The sequence below is a fragment of the Triticum dicoccoides genome, chromosome 2A (assembly GCF_002162155.2).
Source record: "Triticum dicoccoides isolate Atlit2015 ecotype Zavitan chromosome 2A, WEW_v2.0, whole genome shotgun sequence".
Taxonomy (NCBI): domain Eukaryota; kingdom Viridiplantae; phylum Streptophyta; class Magnoliopsida; order Poales; family Poaceae; genus Triticum; species Triticum dicoccoides.
The window spans coordinates 14,121,424-14,143,391 of NC_041382.1; the positions used below are offsets into that span (position 1 = coordinate 14,121,424).

General features: G+C 46.1%; 1 protein-coding gene and 1 pseudogene across 1 annotated transcript; both read left to right on the forward strand.

The window, feature by feature from the left end:
• LOC119352782 overlaps positions 1-7,725 on the forward strand; it is a 13,671-nt pseudogene extending 5,946 nt beyond the window's left edge.
• Positions 7,726-10,338: 2,613 nt separating this feature from the next.
• On the forward strand, positions 10,339-11,887 carry LOC119358659 (uncharacterized protein DKFZp434B061-like). The gene is made up of 3 exons (XM_037625113.1): positions 10,339-10,707; positions 10,788-11,057; positions 11,834-11,887. Exons 1-3 carry the CDS (start codon positions 10,394-10,396, stop codon positions 11,850-11,852), a joined length of 603 nt encoding a protein of 200 aa, XP_037481010.1. The 5' UTR covers positions 10,339-10,393; the 3' UTR covers positions 11,853-11,887.
• Positions 11,888-21,968: the final 10,081 nt, after the last annotated feature.

The following is a 21,968-nucleotide window of genomic DNA, read 5'->3' on the forward strand; positions in this document are numbered from 1 at the left end:
AATTGTAGGCGTATGGTTGTGACTCCGGGGGGATAAAAGATGGGCCAATAACATCCCCTCCGAAGAACTCTGTAACTAATGATGTAACCGTGTCGCCAAGATCATGTGATGCTCCCCGGAGGCCTGTGTTGACGCCATGATCATGTGATGCTCCCCGGAGGCCTGTGTTGACGCCGCGTTGGGTGTTCTCATCGCCCCAATTAACATCAGGTGTGTCCTGCACATAGAAACATTTTAAACAAACTGTTAGAGGATAATATATGATATCATTGTAAATGCATTGAAATGTAAACATGACTACCTGAGCATATCCCTCTCCTATACTGTCTGGCCATTGTACTTGGTGCTGGTTTAAATCTGGTACACGAGTCTCCTCGGGCATGGGGATCCCTCGCGTGGAGAGAAACGACTGAGATCCCTCACCTTGGGTGTATGCATCATATCCTGTGTACGCATATGGGTTAGGGGAAAGAAACTGCTCGGGCATCGAATCCAAGCCCGTGCCATGGTCCTGAGATGTTTGCCCCTGACGAAGCTGCATCGAAGAAGAGCGATGCAGTGGCAGAGATGAGTCATGTCGTGGCAATGTCGTTCTAGTACTCGGACCCTCCCCCCATTGCTCATGGCTCGTACGCGCCTCGCTCGGTCTGGACGACGGTGCCGCACTCGGTCTGGCTGACCTCGCTACCAGCATGTATGCTCCAGTGGCAACGTCGTCGCCTCTACCGCATCTGAACTTCTTTGCCACGAATTGTTGCAAAAGTTTCTGGAATGTCTTGCGATATGGGCCCTGGGCCGGCATGCTATCCGTAGCCATCTGCCCTACTTCGTTGACATTTTCAAGCTGAACAATATTTGGATGTTATTTAGTTCCAATGATTATGAAATGATGGACCTAAAAAAGTTACAAGTGATTACCAGGTGGTCACGATAGTAAGCTGCATGCAGCTCAACATGTCTCCGCGCCTGCTCCTCTTGTGTGAGATGTTGGTATAGTAGCTGGCTGACTGGCCAGGCTAGCACGTGTGTTCATGCAGTACCACTGCTTGTACGCTTGATCTGTACTTCCATCGTACGGCCTGCAAAATTAAATAATTACATAAACCTTTGTGATGAAAGCAAAGCATCTTCACGCATCGTATGATCATCGTAAAAAAATAATGTACATAAAATATACCTAAGTTCACGCACTATATCTGCTAGCGCTTCATTTGTCCACTTGTGTACCCATTCACTGTTCTCTTCCCTCCAATCGTATAAACTCCAACCCCTGCCCATATTGGTTAGCCTGCAAATATGTAACAAAGTGTGAGTTTAGTAAATTAAAAATGACACTAACTATTTAGGGATGTCACATCTTACTTATGTGTTTCCTCATCGATACGTCTGGGAAAAGGTGGTGGAATTTCTTGATAGAGACCGAACTGTCTCATTACACGCTCTGGGTTGTAAGGTTCAACACACCACAGGAACAATAAGTTGCAGCGAGTCAGCCAGAATGCACTATCGGTCAACATGCCTGGTGTGAAGTGTCGAGCATCAAAGACCAATTTTAGCTGGTCCTGAGTCCACGGGTTCCATGTGACTTCTGCCTCATCAAGTATCTCAAACTGCTGGTGGTACATAGGGTAACAATTTTTCGCAATATCTGGAGACCAACGTTTCCGTGCCTTTGTCCACCTGGTGGCCATAGTTGCGCTAGCACCCTCGCCAAAGTCATATGGGTATATGGGTTGTACTATACGAGGTCGTCCTACAGGGAGGTATTGCCAGGACCACAACTGTAGAAACTCATAGGCGACACAAAGTAATGGAGCTTTTTGTGCGAAAGAGGTTTTTTGCGTGGCATCACACAAGCCTCTGTATGTATGAGATAGCATGGCAGAACCGAAGCTGTATTTTGGCTGCTCGGGTAAAGGTTCATCTACCATATTCTCTGCAATGTAGGTGAGACCAGGGACAACAACCTCCCCATATGAATTTGGAAATAGATTCCCGAGGAGCCACAACAAATATGCAAACAGATGTCTTTTTCTCGTCTCCTCATTGGCGAAGCTAGATAAATTAAGAAAGTTATCACGAAGCCAGACGAGTGGGATGCCCCGAGGGTTACCAGAACGTTGTGATTCTGGCATTTCCATCCCAAGACGGGCTGCTATATCTAATGCCCAAGATGGAGACACTCGTGGAGAGACTACCGGCTCACCTCTAATTGGTAGAGCAGTGATCATAGAAACATCTTTCAGTGTAGGTGCAAGCTCCACAAAACGAAAGTGAAAGGTGTGGGTTTCAGGTCTCCACCGGTCAACGAGGGATGTCAAAAGGGATGGGTCCGAACGTACTTGGTCGTCGCATGATGTGAGCCTAGCAAAACCTTGTAGTCCATAAGCGTCAAGGTGAGCAAGGAAATGATTGTGTATTGGCCATGTTTTCTTTATGGTTCGAAGTCTGAAAGGCCGATAATCATGCTTAGTATTTGGTTTCAAAAATAGGTGGCAACGGTGCCCGGCGTCATGGGGCCCCTGCAAAAGCACTGGCACTTCACCCATAACCTGCACACAAACATACAAATATAAATTACGAGGAAGACAGAAATACAAATGCAAATCTAAATTAACTTAAAAAATACAAAGAGATACGATTTACATTAATTATCTGAAGTTAACATCAGGAGTACAATAATACAAAGAGAATGAATTTAAATTCAATATAAGTACACATAACGAGTAGAAATATAAATAGACATGGCGAGTACATATATATCAACATCATGCGTTGTTGTTGGCTCGATACGGGCAGTCTTTGCGTGAATGTCCAGGACACCTGCAAACGCGGCATCGCCTTGGTTCTCCCATCTGGCTATGGTCCATGTCATTGCGATGACGCCTAGACTGACGTCGTCCCTTTGCGGTTCTCATCAAGTCGGTGTTCGGAACCCATTTTGGCCCATCTGGCCACAACATTTTGTAGTTCATATCAATGCCCCAAGCCCAGAACTCACCGTTCCAAGTGTTGTACAGATTGTACATGTTAAAGTACGGCGATATGTATGGCTCGACGCTGATTTTTTGAACAGCAGCCGCCCGGAGCACATGACTGCAAGGGTAGCCCTCAATCTTGGGCTTGTTACAAGTGCACTCACAGGAGGTTGAGCCAAGGGTGACAGCTTGCTTTTTTGATCCTTAACGTATTTGGAGTAAAAGTTTGCTGCCAAATGCCTCATGCACCACCTTCCCTCTAGATCGGGCCAGCCCCACTCTTCTTCCGACGCCTTAATTATTTCAAGAGCGCTTAATAATCCAGTGTTGCGATCAGAAATGATGCAAACACCTTTACGCTCTTTCACGACACCCATCTTCACGCAGCTCAGGAACCACAACCAGCTATCTTTGTTCTCGCTCTCGACCAATGCATATGCAATAGGAAGAAGCTGATTATTTGCATCCGCTGCAATCGCCACCAATAGTGTGCCCTTGTACTTTCCAGTGAGAAAGGTACCATCAACAGATAATACCGGGCGACAGTGCCTGAAGGCTTGTATAGTCTGGGCGAATGCCCAGAATAAGCGGTCCAGGATTAGCTCACCCGGGTTCATTGGGTTTGGACGTTCTCTCCGCCAAACTTGAGTCCTCCTATTAGCACTTGCTATTTGATGAAGCATTCTAGGGGCATAAGAATATGCCTCCTCATAGGTACCATACAAGTTCTTAAATATATTTTCCTTCGCATGCCTAGCCTTGCTGTAGCTAACAGGGAATCCAATTAGATCCTCTGCATCTTTTTGCAGAGCCCTAACACTAATGTTGAGACTTCCCTGCACAATTGTTTCCATCGTCTGTGCCACAAATTTTGCTGTCACATTGCAGTGATCTGAAAGAGTCCCAGTTTGCTCACAGGTATGCTCCACTATTTTTGTGATATGCCATGACTGACATACCCCAGGCTTCAGTCTAGCGAGAACTCTTCCGCGGCAACCTTTCGCGGTGTGGATGCATATGACCTTCAACTCTTTTTTATCAGACTGCTTCACTCTATGCTGGCGGTGGATGCCGATTGCATAGCTACCCATTGCCTGGTAAGCAGACTTCTTATCTGGGAAAACTTGCCCAACCTCCAGGCTTCCCGCTCCTAGGCCAGAAGCAGAGTGAAATTCGTTGGTGATGCTCATATCCTGTAAAAACCCAGGTTGCAGTGCCGCCGCGACCGCCCTCTGAGGAGGAACATCTTCTTCTCCGCTTGACTCCGAAGACGCAGAAGAATGATCATCATCATCTAGCGCCTCCGGCAATCCCTCCACGTGTTCGCTCATGTCAACGGCCGCCGACCAATATCCTGTGTCATACACAGGCTGGCCGCCCGTCGGTTCCGATGGGCCGATGCTAGGGGCTGATGTGATGGCCAACTCGACCTCACCACCCCTGCTACTGCATCCGGCAACATCAGTGACTGAAATGAACTCCACATACACCATCGGCTGACCATACATTGAGTTATTGGGATTGCTTGCAAACCTTATGTACGACCCCCACGACCGATCACCTGTGACAGGCCGCAAACCCCAACGGGCAACTGTCCCATCATTTCCTCCGTCAATGACGAAGGCCTCCATTGTCATTTTTTTTTCCTGCATCACTGGGCCAAACACCGCTCGGATGCACCTTCTAACAGCTGCGTAACCCACGTTGACCATGTCTCTCACCACTACTGTAGTCGACTCGCAGAAGGACACATCCACCCTGCATGGACCGTCGCGTAAGACGTTCCCATAGTACACTACTAAATTTTCCATAGTACCTAACCAACATACATGTTTACATTTCAAATAATTAATAACTGAACATTTAGTAACGATGACAACATTTACATATCTTACGACTAAAATAATAATTGTATTTTCATTAGAAATATTCGGTTTGTTTTTAGAATCATTTGCTTAGACTTTAAGGGGTTGTTTGGTTAACGGGTATTTAAAGATCTATTTTTCTCAAACTTGTCTACGAGCGTAACAAACTAAAACTTTGTTTGCTTTTCTCTAACTACCCCAAAAATATCCTAAAATAGTTCTCGTAACATGCAAAAACTTAGCTTCTGGAAAAACGACTATTAGTAAAATGTGGTTTTCTACATAATTTCCTTACAACAGGTTATGACAAAACTGAGGGTAAGTACTCGCTAGCCAAACAACCACTAAACATAATATTACGATAATAACATTTAAATATCATATGAGTAAAATATCTAATTTCTTCCGGCATGATATAATGTTTTTCATATCATACGATAAAATTTATTTATTTACAAATAATAATATTTGCAGCGGCATGACAGTACATCAATATAAAAAATATTAACAAAATTACGGCGTCATTTTATACCCATGTTATGACAAAACTCATGGTAATTACTCGCTATCCAAACAAACAGTAAACATAATAATACGATAATAACATTTTAATATCATATGAGTAAAACATTTAATTTCTTTCGGCTTTATATAATTTTTTTCACATCATACGATAACAATCATTTATCTACAAATAATAATATTTGCAGCAGCATGCACATTATTCACAATAATACATCAATACAAAAAATATTAACAAAATTACAGTGTCATTTTTCACCTTAGCTGCAATATGGATGTGCTTGCGAATGCAATTAAGCGTCAAAATAGTTCCAATAAATATCCGTCGCCGGTACTATATGAACCTCGTCAACCTATTATCACATTAACAACAATATTACACACGGATTTTTCTTCCTGCTAACAAAAGTATGAAAATAGCACTTTCATGTATGTGTTCATCACCTCAAAATGGGACAGCGAAAATGGAAACACAATTTCTTCAATCACGTCTTCTCCTCCTTGTTTGATACTAAGATGAATTATTTTACCTAATTACATACATCATACATTAGCACCTAATCTTAACATATTAACATACCACATGAAATAACATACCGCATGCAATAAACAATTACAGTACAATTTTTTCTTAATTACCGTATTAAGATTTCCCGCATGTCAATACTAATGGACGCACCTAACATTGATGCAACATCTTCAACCTACTATTTCAAAAAATAGTTTAAATGCTACATCTCTCGTCTGAAATTATTTCTAACCTCTAAGCACTACCATCACATAGCTAATAACGAGCTAAAGGATGAACTAATTACCACCCTGCATGCATAAATAAATAAATGTATTGCAAAGCTCATACCTTGATCTTCAACTTCGTAGTTCACTTTGCACGGCTATTCCTACTACAGAAACTCCAAATGACTCCTCCAAGTGCTGAAATAATGCCTAAAGCAACATAGAATACACACTTAGGAACTAATCAAATAGAATAAAAACATCGCGCATGCGAATGAAACCAACAAAAATGGATAGATCTTACCTTAATCTATCTTTTCTTCAACTTCATCATCCTCAAAATCCAACTCTAAATCGCCCTAAATCATGAGTGAAAGTGCTTACTGAGCTTTCTTTTCTCTCTGTACTTAGAGACTTAGAGAGCAAAGGAGAGGAACGAGGTTACAGAGTGCTTGCGCACGGAGCTGAAGCATGGCATATAAAAGGGAGAGGATCCCTGTAGTGTCGGCAGCCTCAGATTCCCGCGCGTGAAAATCAACATCATCAGCAACAGCATGCAAGGAGCAAAAGCAAAGCAACAAGCCACTCGTGAAATTCGTCGTTTGCCGCGCGTGGGAATCAGCAAAAGCAACAACAATCAGTGCCAGAGTGATTCCCGCCCCGCCAGTTTTCGCGCGTGGGAATCAGTGCCAGGACCTCGCCTTCCGTGCACAGTCAGAGCGCACCAGCTGCTGTCGACAGGGGTGGCCGCCTCAGCCAGTGGCGGCGAGGCCCACCGGCGGGGCCCGCTCGCATCAGGGCCTGTCGCCCAGGCAGCGACCGCGCCAGGGCTGGCCGCCTCGCCCGGTGGCGGCCGGGCCCACCTGGCCCGCCCCGTTCCGTCGCGGCGCGACGCAGAGTGGAGATTCCGTTGTGCACCGCGCGGCCGCCTCCTGCGGTGGCGGCGGGGCCCGCCGCCTCACCTAGTGGCGGCAGGTGCCACGTGTCGCCTGCCGCACCTGCCGCCACTAGTCAGGGGGTCCTTTTTGACGTTTTTATCTGCAGATAGTCCTTTTTGACAATAGCGTTCGGCAGGGGGTCCTTTTGGACAAAAAATCCATACTTTAAGCGACGGACTATGTCCAGGTCCTTGCCATTGCCAGAAGACGCCAATGGGCAAAGCCCGCAGCCCACGGAAGCAGCGGGGCTTGTGGTGGTTTCATCACGAGGCACAGCAGTGACACGGTAGCAGAGCACGTAGATAGATTTTTTTTTTCGAGAATCTGCACGCAGATAGATTTTTCTTTTCGAGAATTTGCACGCAGATAGATTTTTTTTAGGGAAGCCAAGACTTTATTACAAAAAATACAGAGTTTGGATTACAAAAGGGATCGTGGAGTTAGCCGGACTTGATCTCGGTGGTGAAAACACATGATTTGGCCTGTAGTTATTTGATCCGCCAACCATGGTACGGGTGTGTTGTTTCCCTTTTTGGCCACGTAGCCTTGATTGTTCATGTGCTATGGGTGGGCCATGCTTTTCTTTTCTTTCTTTTGTTTTTTATAATAATTTGGTCATGTGCATCTGGGTGTCTTTTTTAGTTTTCTTATTAGATGTGCCTTAATTAGTTTGATGTCGTGTTTCTGTACAGACGACGTATAATTGGTGTCCTTTTTATGTTGATATACTCTCTTACCAAAAAGGTTTTCGTCCCGTTTTATATATAAAGCAAACCACCCGAGCAACAAGATCGAACATCAAGATTCACAACACTTTATCAAAAAAATATTTAATATGCGGAAGCCTCCAACCTGAAAATGCTTCCCTATGTTGTTACTTCCCCTGTGGTATTTTGGCCGGCACAATCTTGACAGAATATTTGATGCTAATTTGTTTGTCCGGGGTGATGAAACTTTACTGAGGGTGCAAGCTTGAAGTATCAGCTCGACTTGTGAAATCATGATACCAGCAAGTGTTAATTCTTCAGTTATCTTCGAACCGGTTCATCCAGCTATTCTTCGAAGGGCTATTGGTCGAACTTAGGGGTACAACAAGGCTTAAAGTCTAGGCGTTCTAGAATTGAAAACCGAACAAAATACAACACCGAAGACCGATCGGTGAACCCAGCTAAACCCTAGCCGAGGGGTCACATTATACCCTGAGATCCATAATACAACCCGCGGCCCTCCAGACTCCAATTTCCTCCCTGACTTTGTATAGAACCCGTTCATCTGCCATACCAGCAATCTGATCAAAGATCCTGGCATTTCGCTCTTTGCAAACCCTCTAGTGGAGAGGTATTGCAATAGTGTCGAAGTTATGACGTGCTTGCTTAGGGACTTTGCTCCTGGCCTTAAGCCACCGGTCCTCGGTGTTGCTGAAGTTATCATCAACATGATGAAGAACTCCCTTGTGGAAAGCTTGAAGAGCCGACATAAATGTTGCGTGAAGTGACAGTGTACAAAGAGATGTGTGCAATCTTTCGGTTCCACAAGACAGAGAGGGCAGGTGGTGTTGGATGGCTGCCTCGACGTTGAAGATTGAAAGAACTAGGGAATACCCCGCGCGTTGCTGCGGGAACCGATTGCACTATATTTTAGTGATTTAATTGTATGAAACTTCCATAGTTGAATTAATAACTAATTCCGCCAAAAAATATGAACTAAAGCTAAAATTAAATATTATATATTATATTTGATTATTGTGTAGTTAGATTTTTAATATAAGTGGCATAATGTAATGAAAAAAATTTATGCATTTTGAGTGAACCTTTGATGAGGTGGCATGTGTGGTGAGGTGAAAGGTGTGCATGAGATCAACTAATAATGGAAAACATTTTCTCATGCATGTAGTGGTGGACCTTTGATGAGGTGGCATGTGTGCATGTTAAGATAAATAGGATAGTGGGGATCAACTTCTTATGTATATAGGATTCCTTTTTTAACATTATCTTAAAATTCTTTTTCTTATTTAACGTTGGAAAACCTTTTTTTTCCTATCTAACAACAAGTCTAAATTTTATGTCCTTTATAACATTTTCGTCCATTTTTCATAAAGTTATTAAACTGCACATCGAAAGACACTTTTACCCCTCATGTAATATGAAGCGGCTATCTGGCCCAAGTCGCCGTTCCCTGATCCATTCCCGCTAGCCGACCCGCTCGAACCGAAAAATTACCCTCTCGATTAGGGTTTAGGCGACTCCGCTGGCGACTCCTCCGCCGGCGGGAGATCTCCGTCTTGGAAATTGAATACTGAATCGGGGGATCCCGAGGGTGTAGGGAGAGGGCTCAAGTTGGGAAGGGCCGTCGGTTTCTTTCACCATGGCGGCTTCGAGCTCTGCAACAGCGCCTGGGGCGGAAGAAGAGATAGATCTGGAGGAGATGCTCAAGAACATGGAACTGATGGATGAGGAACTTGACGACGTCGTGATCGGGGCAGAGGAGGCGAAGTCTTTCAATGAGAAGGCGGGGGGGATGGCAATTGCTAGGGTTAACACCAATCGGACCTTCAGTCCGATAGCCTTTTCAGATAATATGAACTTCATATGGGGCTTGGCTCAGACTCCGGAATTCAGAGAAGTTGGAGAAAACTTATTCATCTTCAAGTTCTTCTGCCTAGGGGATTGGAAGAAGGTAGTTCATAGAGGGCCATGGTGTGACGCCCCGAGACCGATGCGCCAGGTGTCTTCCAGTTATTCATTGTTGTTGTCTTGTCATTTGCTTGCATGTTGCATCTTGCCATGTCATCATTCGCTTTGCATCATCATGTTTTCAAAACTTGCATCCGTCCCGGTCTCCCCGTTCCTTCCGCTGTCCGTTCTGAGCCCAGACACACTTGCACGCGTCCGTGGCACGTCCGAAATATTATTTTATAAGTGACCGGAAAATGTTCTTGAAATGGGTTGAAAGTTGGCATGCGGTGTTGTTTTGTTGTCAGTAGGCCGCCTGCCAAGTTTCATCGCATTCGGAGCTCGTTTGATAGCCCAACCGTTAAACTATAGCGGCAATATAGCCGGTCTTTTCGTCGGACGTTTTCGGTCTCCGAAAACCTTGCCAGGTTGCATTTCCGTCTCTCTTCTCTCAGCCCAACCCGCTCCCCACAGCCCACCTAGGTCTACCTAACCCTCCCCCCTCTCGATCGGGTCCGTCGGATCGCGATCGGAGGCTCCGAAAACCTCCCCTAGACCCAAAACCCTAGCAATTTTGCTATATATGGACACCCTCCTTCCAAAATTGGCATCCTCTAATCTCCACCTACCTCTAGCCGCCACCCACCTCCATTTCCGCGCCGGCCGAACCCATCTCCGCCACTATGCACCGCTGCCAGCGCCCCCGCAGCCAACCACGTCGCGCCACCATACCTCTCAGCCGCCTTCCAGCCAACCCCAGCGCGCCACGCGTTCCCCCCTGCGCCCCACTTCACCGCGGCCCGCGGAGCCCGTCGCTGGCCCGCGCCGGGCCAAATCTGGGCCTGGACGAGCCCATCTCTGCCCGAACACCGCCGTTCGTCCCTCGCGCAAGCCTGCGCCTCCTCCCGCTCGACCCCGAGCTGGATCGGAGGAGCGCCGCCATCGCCCCTCCCGCCGGCGAGCCGACGCCGACGAGCCTCCTGCCGGTGACCAGCAGGTCACGTCGCGCTCGCCTCTACCTTTCTTCTCCTTCCTCCTGTCCCCCTCTCTCTCTCTCTCTGACATGCACTCTCTCAGCCAACTTGGACAGGGTCTTCATGGAGCTCGCCGCCTCGCGCCGGCGTGCACTGCCGGACGCCGCCACCACCGAAAACGGACACCTCGCGCCCGGATCTGTGCCTCTCCACCCGGATCTGCTCCATCCCACCGGACCCCTGCCTCCCCTCGCCATCCCACCGCCGCCATGACCTCCTGCTCACCTGGAGCAGAGGAGGAGGTCGAGCGAGCCCCTCTAACGGGCCACCTCCCACGCCCCAGCCCAGATCCGCCGGCCCAAGAGGCCCATGGGTGAGCAGCAACCCCTCCAGCCCTTTGTGCCTATTGGGCCAGTTCAACTTTCGGCCCGTTGATGTTTTTTTCCTGCCTGCGTATTTATCTATATTCCAGAGAAGACCTGTTTTGCAGAAAAGTCCCTCAACATCATGCATATCATAACTCACCAACCGTGCATTGGATGTAAATAAGTTATATATGAAACTTGACTAGAATTTCATCTAGTTTAATAATATCCAACTTTCAATCATGTTTGACATGTTTATTTTGCTGTTTGATTAAATTTGCTCTAATAACATGCTAAAATGATTTATTTCATAACTAAATAACCGTAGCTCCAAATTTAGTAAACTTTATATGTAAATGGGGTAGAAAAATGCCTAGTTTAACATGGTGGCATTGCTTTGCATGTTTAACAACTCTAAAATTGTGTATAGGACAGAACAGTACCAAATCTAATATATGCTCATGGGGATTTTTCGGAATTGTTGTTTGTTGTTTCCGGCCTCATTTAAACTTGACTAGGTAGTTAGTTTATGTATGCTTCACCTCTTGCCATGCTAACCAACATTTAATATTGTTGAGTACATAAACGAGATCGAACTAAATAACTTGAATGTGGTGTTTTGTCAATATGCAACCCGTTGCATATTAAGCTCCACTTAACTTGTAGTTTTGCTTGTGCACTTTGCCATGCCATGTATCATTAAACCGGACATGCATCATACTTGGTTGTGCATTATGCCATGTTTATGTGATGTTTGTTTACTATGTTGGTTGCCTCTTTCCAGTGTTGCCTCTTCGGGTTAGTTCTGATAACGTCGCGTTTGTGAGGATCCGTTCGACTACATCCATTTGTCTTCTTCATGGACTCGTTCTTCTTCCTTGCGGGATCTCAGGCAAGATGACCATACCCTCGAAATCACTTCTATCTTTGCTTGCTAGTTGCTCGCTCTATTGCTATGCCGCGATACCTATCACTTGCTTTATCATGCCTCCCATATTGCCATGTCAAGCCTCTAACCCACCTTTCCTAGCAAACCGTTGTTTGGCTATGTTACCGCTTTGCTCAGCCCCTCTTATAGCGTTACTAGTTGCAGGTGAAGATGAAGTTTGTTCCATGTTGGAACATGGATATGTTGGGATACCACAATATATCTTATTTAATTAATGCATCTATATACTTGGTAAAGGGTGGAAGGCTCGGCCTTATGCCTGGTGTTTTGTTCCACTCTTGCCAACCTAGTTTCCGTCATACCGGTGTTATGTTCCTTGATTTTGCGTTCCTTACACGGTTGGGTGTTATTGGGACCCCTTGACAGTTTGCTTTGAATAAAACTACTCCAGCAAGGCCCAACCTTGGTTTTACCATTTGCCTCACCACCACCTACATTTCCCTTGGGAATCGCGCTCCCGAGGGTCATCTTTATTTAGCCCCCCTGGGCTAGTGCTTCTCTAAGTGTTGGTTCGAAACAGAGCCACTTGCAGCGCCACCTCGGGGAGACTTGAGGGCTGGTTTAGTTGTACGTAGTGTTCATCTGGTGTTGCCCTAAGAACGAGATATGTGCAGCTCCTATCAGGATGTCAGCGCATCGGGCGGTCTTGCTGGTCTTGTTTTACCATTGTCGAAATATCTTATAACCTGGATTCCGAGTCTAATCGGGTCTTCCTGGGAGAAGGAATATCCTTCGTTGACTGTGAGAGCTTGTGATGGGCTAAGTTGGGACACCCCTGCAGGGTTTGAACTTTTGAAAGCCGTGCCCACGGTTATGGGCAGATGGGAATTTGTTAATATCCGGTTGTAGAGAACTTGAAACTTAACTTAATTAAAATGCATCAACCACGTGTGTAGCCGTGATGGTCTCTTCTCGGCGGAGTCCGGGAAGTGAACACGATTCTTGTGTCATGCTTGAACGTAAGTAGTTTCAGGATCACTTCTTGATCACTTCTAGTTCACGACCGTGCTTTGCTTCTCTTCTCGCTCTTATTTGCGTATGTTAGCCACCATATATGCTAGTACTTGCTGCAGCTCCACCTCACTACCTTTTCCTACCCATTAAGCTTAAATAGTCTTGATCGCGAGGGTGTGAGATTGCTGAGTCCTCATGACTCACAAATTATTTCCAAAACCAGTTGCAGGTGTCGTTGATACCAGTGCAGATGACGCAGCTGAGCTCAAGTGGGAGCTCGATGAAGATCGTGTTCGTTGGGTTGTTTCGTTTCCTTTGGATCAGTAGTGGAGCCAAGTTGGGGCGATCGGGGACCTAGCAATTGGGGTTGTCTTTCTTTATTTGGTTCCGTAGTCGGACCTTGATTGTATTCTGGATGATGTAATGCTATATTTATGTATTGTCTGATGTGGCGATTGTAAGCCAACTCTTTATCCCTTTCTTATTCAGTACATGAGATGTGTAAAGATTACCCCTCTTGCGACATGCCTACTATGCGGTTATGCCTCTAAGTCGTGCTCCGACACGTGGGAGATATAGCCGCATCATGGGTGTTACACATGGTTGTTCAAAGGATTGGCGGTGGTGATCGAGGACTATGATGGGAAGGCGGATCCAGAATCGTTGGTGCTAGATGGATTGTATGTCTGGGCACAGATCCATAAGATCCTAGAAGTTTACCGCCATGAACCGGTGGTGGATCAGCTTGCCCGAAGAATAGGGAAAGTCAAGGAGGTTCAGATGAGACCAACACTCTACTACGAGGGGGACTACGTGAGGGTTAGAGCTAGGGTTCTTACTGCAAAACCCTTGACTCGTTTCACCCCATTGACTGTGGCAGGAGAAGGAACCCGGACGCTTGTGGTAAAGTACGAGAAGATTCTGTTTTTCTGCAAGGTGTGTGGAATCATGGGGCACAGTCATGAGGAATGTGGCAGGGGGGTTTGGAAAGAAGAGGACAAGAAGTGGGGCTCTTGGATGATCGCAAAGCGCAAGACTGTCACGTACTCGCAGCCTTCTGGGAGAGGTTTTTTCAGAGGGGGAGAGGGCATAGTAATGGTGGTACATCAAGTCAATCAAGAGGTGGGGGTAGAGGAGGAGCTGCGGCAGAGTTTCAGCAGGACAAGGAGGGAGAGGGTGTAGACCCAAAGCAGCAACTTGGCCCTACTGGAGTAAAATCAAACTTCAAGAGATCATCATAGGATAACACTTTGTTGGTGGCTGCGGCGTCCTCTGCCGAGCAGCGTCCCATGGAAGGCGGAGAAACCAATGCTATGGTGGCGCTCCCAAATCCTTCGGGGGTCCCTCCGTTGCCCCCTGTTTATGTGTCACCAAGGAAAGGAAACAAGAGGTTGAAGAACTCCCTGACTGAGCTGGGAGAAGGTACCAACGTAGGAGGGACAGAGAACACAGTTGCACCATCTGCGGGCTCCCCCGAGGAGTACCGCCGGGCACAATGAATATCAAATGTTGGAACTATCGGGGTGCGGGTAAAGCCTCAATAGTTCGCGTACTTCGTGAGTTAGCGAAGAAATTTACCCCTACTGTGCTTTGTATTGTTGAAACTCAATTGGAGAAAGCAAGAGTAGAAGGTTTAGCTAGCTCCATAGGTTGTGATAAAGCCTATGCAATAAGTAGTAGTGGTAGGAGTGGAGGTATTGTAATTTTTTGGAATAATTCAATAAATGTGGAGATTTTGGGCTACTCTGTGTATCATGTTGATTGCAAGGTGGATGGTGGGTGGAGGCTAACAGTAGTATATGGGGAGGCGCAGACTCATCTTCGCCACCAAACTTGGGACAAGCTCAAAGAAATATGTGTTTTATATGACCTCCCATGGCTCTGTATGGGATATTTTAATGAGGTGTTGAGGCCTGATGAGCATGAGGGGGTTGGGTAGCGGAGCAATGCACAAATGCAAGGATTCAGAGACATGGTGGATAGCTGCAACCTGATGGATATTGGCTTCAAAGGCAGGTTTTGGATTTCCGAAAATAAAGTTATAGGAGGTACATACACTAGAGTCAGACTTGATCGAGCTCTAGGGTCGGCTTAGTGGGGCGCCCAGTTTCCATTGGCTTGTCTCAGTCATTTGACTGTTGCGACCTCGGATCATGGGCCTATCTTATTGCATCTCGAGGGGGAGAGTAACAGGTTTAGAGCTCCTCCTGTCTTCCGATATGAGACAGCCTGGGAATCTCATGGAAATCTGAAAGAAACTATAGTGGAAGAGTGGGCTGCAAACCAACACAATGGCAGGGTGGAAGATTTAAAGCAGAAGCTCTCCTCTCTCACGACCAGACTTCAGAGCTGGAACGTCGACACCTTTGGGTCAGTCCGCAAGGAGATCAAAGGCCTAAAGAAAGAGCTTGAAAAACTCAGAAATGCGCCGTAAAGGGTTGGACCGAGTCAGGAGGAGATACAGATAAATGAAAGACTAGTTGAGTTATACCATAGAGAGGAGATGCTATGGAGGCAACAATCGAGAATCAATTGGCTAGCGGAGGGGGACAGAAACACAATTTTTTTTCATATCTGAGCCAGTATGAGGAGAAGGAAAAATATGATAAAAGCACTATCTAACTCCCTTGGAGTTGTGGTTGATGATCCGGCTGAATTAAACATTCTGGTCTCAAAATTTCCATAAGGATTTATACACTTCAGAGGGAGTTACAAACATGGAGGGAGTACTCGAGCATGTGCCAAGGAAAGTCACGGATCATATGAATGATATCCTATGTGCTACATACACGGGTGAGGAGGTAAAAACAACTTTATTTCAAATGTTTCCGACAAAATCACCAGGTTAGGATGGGTTCCCAGCACACTTTTACCAGCGGCATTGGGATGTCTGTGGGGAAGAGGTAACGAAGGTAGTGTTGAGAATAGTAAGAGGGGAAGAGAGTCCCGTATGCATTAATGATACTTTTTTGGTCTTGATCCCAAAGGTAATGAATCCAATTCTCCTGACTCAATTCAGACCAATAAGTTTATTCAACGTGTTATACAAGATAGCTTCGAAGGTGGTTTCAAATAGACTCAAGCAAATCCTTCCAGACATCATATCAGAGGAGCAGTCAGCCTTTGTCCCAGGGAGACTCATTACTCATAACATCATATCTGCTTATGAATGTTTACATTTTATGAAAAGAAGCAGGTCAAAGGTTAATAGCCATTGTGCCCTAAAGTTGGACATGATGAAGGCTTATGATAGGCTGGAATGGACATATTTGGAAGCAATAATGGGCAAACTGGGATTTGCCCCAGAATGGATAAAGTTGGTGATGGGAATGGTGAAATCAGTTTCTTTTGCAGTGTTGTTCAATGGTGAAAAACTTGATCAGTTTAAACCTTCTAGAGGGATTCGACAGGGAGACCCAATTTCTCCTTATCTTTTCTTGATCGCAGCGGAGGGCCTCTCGTGCCTTTTGAAATTCAGTTCTCAGTCATCTAGTTTTGTGGGAGTTAAGGTGGCACCGACAGCCCCGGTTGCCAACCACCTTCTCTTTGCTGATGATAGCCTGCTGCTATTCATGGCAAGTAATGATGGAGCAGTTGCAGTGTCAAACTTGTTGGATATCTATTGTAATGCGTCTGGCCAGAGGGTGAACAATGACAAATCTTCTATTTTTTCAGTGAAGGATGCCCTCAAACAGTGCGGGATGGCATAAAGGGAACACTCAACGTTCACAATGAACAACTTAGCGAGAGGTATTTGGGTATGCCCATTGATGTGGGACACTCAAAAAATGGCACTTTCAAATATTTGAAAGATAGAGTTTGAGAGAAGATTAAAGGGTGGATGGAAAAGTTGTTATCTTATGCTGGCAAAGAGGTTCTGATTAAGGCAATTGCACAAGCTATCCCGGTCTACTCGATGGCCTGTTTCAGATTATCAAGAGGAGTTTGTGAAAGCATAACATCTCTAATCAGACAGTTTTGGTGGGGTAGTAAGAGAGGAAGGAGAAAGCCATGCTGGATCTCTTGGGACGTGTGCACAAAACCGACACATCTGGGAGGGCTAGGTTTCCATGACATGGAGCTGTTCAACCTGTCTCTCTTGGCAAGGCAGGTGTGGCGGCTCGTTCAGGAGCCAATGACACTCAGTGCAAAAATGTTGAAGGCAGTTTATTTTCCCACCACGAGCATTTTAGAAGCAGGCCTAGGCGGTCATCCCTCTCAGGTATGCGCGCGATCCTAGACGGGCGGGACATCTTGTCCCAGGGCATCATTCGAAGAGTTGGAACTGGAGAGGAAACAAAGATCTGGGAGCATAACTGGCTCCCCCGAGAGGGAGTTAAATGACCTTTGAATGCGATGGTTGCTCACCCGCCCGAACTAGTTTCAGAATTAATTGATGCCACTTCAGCCACTTGGAGAGAAGATATAATACGGGCCACCTTTAATCCTTATGACGCCCAAAGCATACTAAGGATCCCACTGTGTACTCGTAAGGTTGCTGATTTCTGGGCTTGGGGTGCTGATCACCGTGGGAGATTTTCAGTTAGCTCGGTTTACAGAATGCTCATTAAAACAAAACTGCAAAGGGAAAGTTGGCTCTAAGATTCTGAAAGCCCTGCGGATGTTGTAGTGGAGGCGAAGAGGTGGTCTAATCTGTGGCAGATTATGGTTCCATCGATGCTCAAGAAGGTTTTATGGCGTTTCTGTCAGAATTCATTACCAACAGCAGACTTGTTGAATCACCGTAACATGTTGACTTCTTTGGTCTGTGCTATTTGTTCAACTTCTGACAGTTGGAGGCACGCGCTGGTCAATTGCCATATGGCGGGAAGTGTTTGGGCGCTAGCTCCTTCTGAGATGGTGGAGCATATGCAAGCAAACTTGGAGCTGGAAGCGAAGGACTGGTTGTTTCTGATGCACGAAACTCTGGTCCAAAATGATTTCACAAGATTGGTGGTCACCTTGTGGGCAATCTGGAGAGATAGGAGGAAAGCTATACACGAGGAGATTTTCCAAAGTCCGTTGTCAACTTTCTCTTTCATTAACTCTTTTTTGGATGACTTGGAGTCTCTTAAGCAGCCAGCTATTGCTCAAGCAAGGAATCAGCCGGCCAGAGCGCAAGTGTAGATTGCACCACCGTTGGAATATGTGAAACTGAACACCGATGCAGCAGTAACGAGGAATGGAAGCTATGGCTCAGTTGCGGCTTTGTGCCGTGACGCGGGAGGTACTTTTCTGGGAGCTTCATGCATAACATTTAGGAACATTTCGGATCCTGAGATTCTTGAGGCTTTGGCAGTAAGAGAAGCCCTGGCTTTGGCAAACGATCTTTATGAGCAAAAAATACATGTGGCATCGGACTGCTAGAATGTGGTGCACGGAATAAAGAAAGGATCAGCTGCGGAGTGTGGAGCTATAATTCATAAAATCATAGACCATTCGACCTCATTTACTTCGTGTAATATAGTTCACAAGCATAGATCCTCGAATACCGAGGCCCACAATCTCGCTAAGCATGCTTTATCATTAGGGTTTGGCCGCCATGTATGGTTTGGCCAGCCGACGATCTTCTTTTTGTACCTGTAAACATTATGGTTACATGAATAAAGCTTGGCGAGACTATCTCAAAAAAAAATCCCTGCCAGCCACTAACAGTACGACCTGGCCACTAACTACTCCCTAGCTATGTGGTTGTTTTCCTCAAAAAAAAACTACGTGGTTGTTTAGATAAACGAAATTATTGACTAGTTTTAACCGAACCTATTTTCGTGGGATTTTGGGAAGACCAGCTTTACAAACAAGTCGGTTAGGAACGCTAAATTTTCTTTGGATAATTTTTTATGGTAATGCGTGTATCACTTATGTTATAAAAATTAAAGTATAAGTCACATAAGGACCGACGTGAAAAAACTGAAAAGATAGTAGAACGTTTCTAAGTTTGACACCAACGTCCGTCACCTGCCTCCAGCATCACCATAGCAGCCACCGAAAAAAAGAATGATTGATCACCTACTCACCCGAGCTCGACGCGGCTACATTTCTTTGGACAAGGTGGTAAGCTAGCCTCTGAAGTGCTCCAACGAAGTAGCACCTTTTTTTAAGATGTATACCCTAAGCATACATTCCTTGTTGGGGATATAACCCTGTGGTATAACCCGTCCTGAAAGGGCCTGGTCAGGCCGTTGGCGACTCTCGAAGCTAGGCCTTAAACAGACCTAGGTGATCAAGACGAAGGGCCGGAGAGGCGATACATCCATTTTGCATCATACTTTTATATCAATATTTATTGCATTATGGGCTGTTATTATACATTATGTCACAAATACTTATGCCTATTCTCTCTCTTATTTTACAAGGTTTACATAAAGATGGAGAATGCCGGCAGCTGGGATTCTGGGCTGGAAAAGGAGCAAATATTAGAGACCTATTCTGCACAGCTCCAAAAGTACTGAAACTTCACGCAAGTCATTTTCAGAATATATAAAAAATACTGAGCGCAAGAAGTTCACCAGGGGGGCCACACCCTGCCCACGAGGGTGGGGGGCGCGCCCCCCTACCTCGTGGGCCCCCTGGTGGCCCTCCGATGACCATCTTCTGCCATATGGAGTCTTTCGATGAGGAAAAAAATCATAAGCCATCTTTCCGGACGAGACTCCGCGGCCACGAGGCGGAACCTTGGCGGAACCAATCTAGGGCTCTGGCGGAGCTGTCTGCCGGGGAAACTTCCCTCCGGGAGGGGGAAATCATCGCCATCGTCATCACCAACGCTCCTCTCTTCGGGAGAGGAAAATCTCCATCAACATCTTCACCAGCACCATCTCCTCTCAAAACCCTAGTTCATCTCTTGTATCCAAGTCCGGGATTGGTACATGTGGGTTGCTAGTAGTGTTGATTACTCTTTGTAGTTGATGCTAGTTGGTTTACTTGGTGGAAGATCATATGTTCAGATCCTATATGCATATTAATACCCCTCTGATTATGAACATGAATATGCTTTGTGAGTAGTTACGTTTGTTCCTGAGGACATGGGAGAAATCTTGCTATTAGTAGTAATGTGAATTTGGTATTCGTTCGATATTTTGATGAGATGTATGTTGTATCTCCTCTAGTGGTGTTATGTGAACGTCGACTACATGACACTTCACCATTATTTGGGCTTAGAGGAAGGCATTGGGAAGTAATAAGTAGATGATGGGTTGCTAGAGTGACAGAAGCTTAAACCCTAGTTTATGCGTTGCTTCGTAAGGGGCTGATTTGGATCCATATGTTTCATGCTATGGTTAGGTTTACCTTAATAATTTTGTTGTAGTTGCAGATGCTTGCAATAGGGGTTAATCATAAGTGGGATGCTTGTCCAAGTAAGGATAGTACCCAAGCACCGGTCCACCCACATACCAAATTATCAAAGTACCGAACGCGAATCATATGATTGTGATGAAAACTTGCTTGCCGATATTCCCATGTGTCCTCGGGAGCGCTTTACATCATATAAGAGTTTGTCCAGGCTTGTCCTTTGCTACAAAAAGGATTGGGCTACCTTGCTGCACTTTATTTACTTTTGTTACTTGTTACTCGTTACAAATTATCCTATCACAAAACTATCTGTTACCTATTATTTCAGTGCTTGCAGAGAATACCTTGCTGAAAACTGCTTATCATTTCCTTCTGCTCCTCGTTGGGTTCGACACTCTTACTTACCGAAAGGACTACGATAGATCCCCTATACTTATGGGTCATCAAGGGGCGGCTCACAAGACGGGCCCGCTTAAGGCCCAAGGTCAGAAGACGACATGCGACCTGGAGGTGTAGGCCGCCCTATAATGACTTTTCCTGGAAGGCAATGCGACTTAGAGTTGGGATCGGTCACGGATCCTAATCCGACCTAGGCTCTTGTAAATCAGTAGCCTCGACCTGTATATAAAGGCGAGTCCCCGGCATATAATAGACAGGTTACAATCAATCTATAGCTAGGTCAAGAGAATCTGCTCCGTTACAATCAATCGATAACTAGGTCAAGCGAATCCGCTCCCATATAATCGATACTCAAGCAATAAGCAGAAAATCAGGAGTAGGCTTTTACCTCCTCCATGAGAGGCCGAACCTGGGTAACTCGTGTCTCTCGACCCACTCAACCCCGACAAGCTAATCACTAGTTGCGATGGCCTCACCACTATGTCCTTTCATGAGGACATCTGCCGTGACAAAACCATGATAGTTGGCACCCACTGTGGGTCCAGTGCATGGTGGTTTCGAGTTCTTGAAGGGCTCTTTCCTAGGGATCGAGGGATACGCCGTTGGCAAGATGACCAAGAGTCGCCGCAGCAAGCTCTACATCGACGACGCCGGCTGGGGCCCTGAGGTCGACTCAATCGAGTATGTGTACCGGGTTCCCTTCGGCGGCATCCACGTCTTCATCGGCAAAATTGAAGGATTTGAACCCAAGCCGGACATCTGCACCGACCTCTTCGAGCTAGTTCGGCGCGCGCAACTGCCCGGAACCAACCCGGCCGGAGGCATGTCTTCGTTGGTTTCATGCAAGGCGCGGAACTCGTAGAAAACTCCGTATCTGGTGGAGATACTCTAGTTTACTCTGATGGCAACTCTTCGACCGGAGAGACGGAGTCGTTCTACCAGCTTCAGAATGCCGGGCTTGGGGGATGCTCTGATGGCGACAGTATTCCGGACCCCTATGAGCCACGAAGCCGAGCCGCCATCTTCATGGCAGGCACGGTGCCGGATCTCAACACCACAGCAGCCGGAGCGACAACGGCGACTGACCCATCAGGATCCGGCTCAGTCAGGCCGCCGGCTCAGGAAGGGGAATGAACTGGCGGTTGGTCGTTTGGCGGGCGGTCGCGGTTTTACATCAGTTGTATCTCGTGATGTAAATCTGCATCATGAAGTTTTTAATTTTACATCTTCAGAAGGCGGTAGTCCAATTTTTTATATATATGGACCGTCTATTAGAGCAACGCCTTTTGCTCTCGAAGCTCCAAAAGTTAGTTATTTTTACATA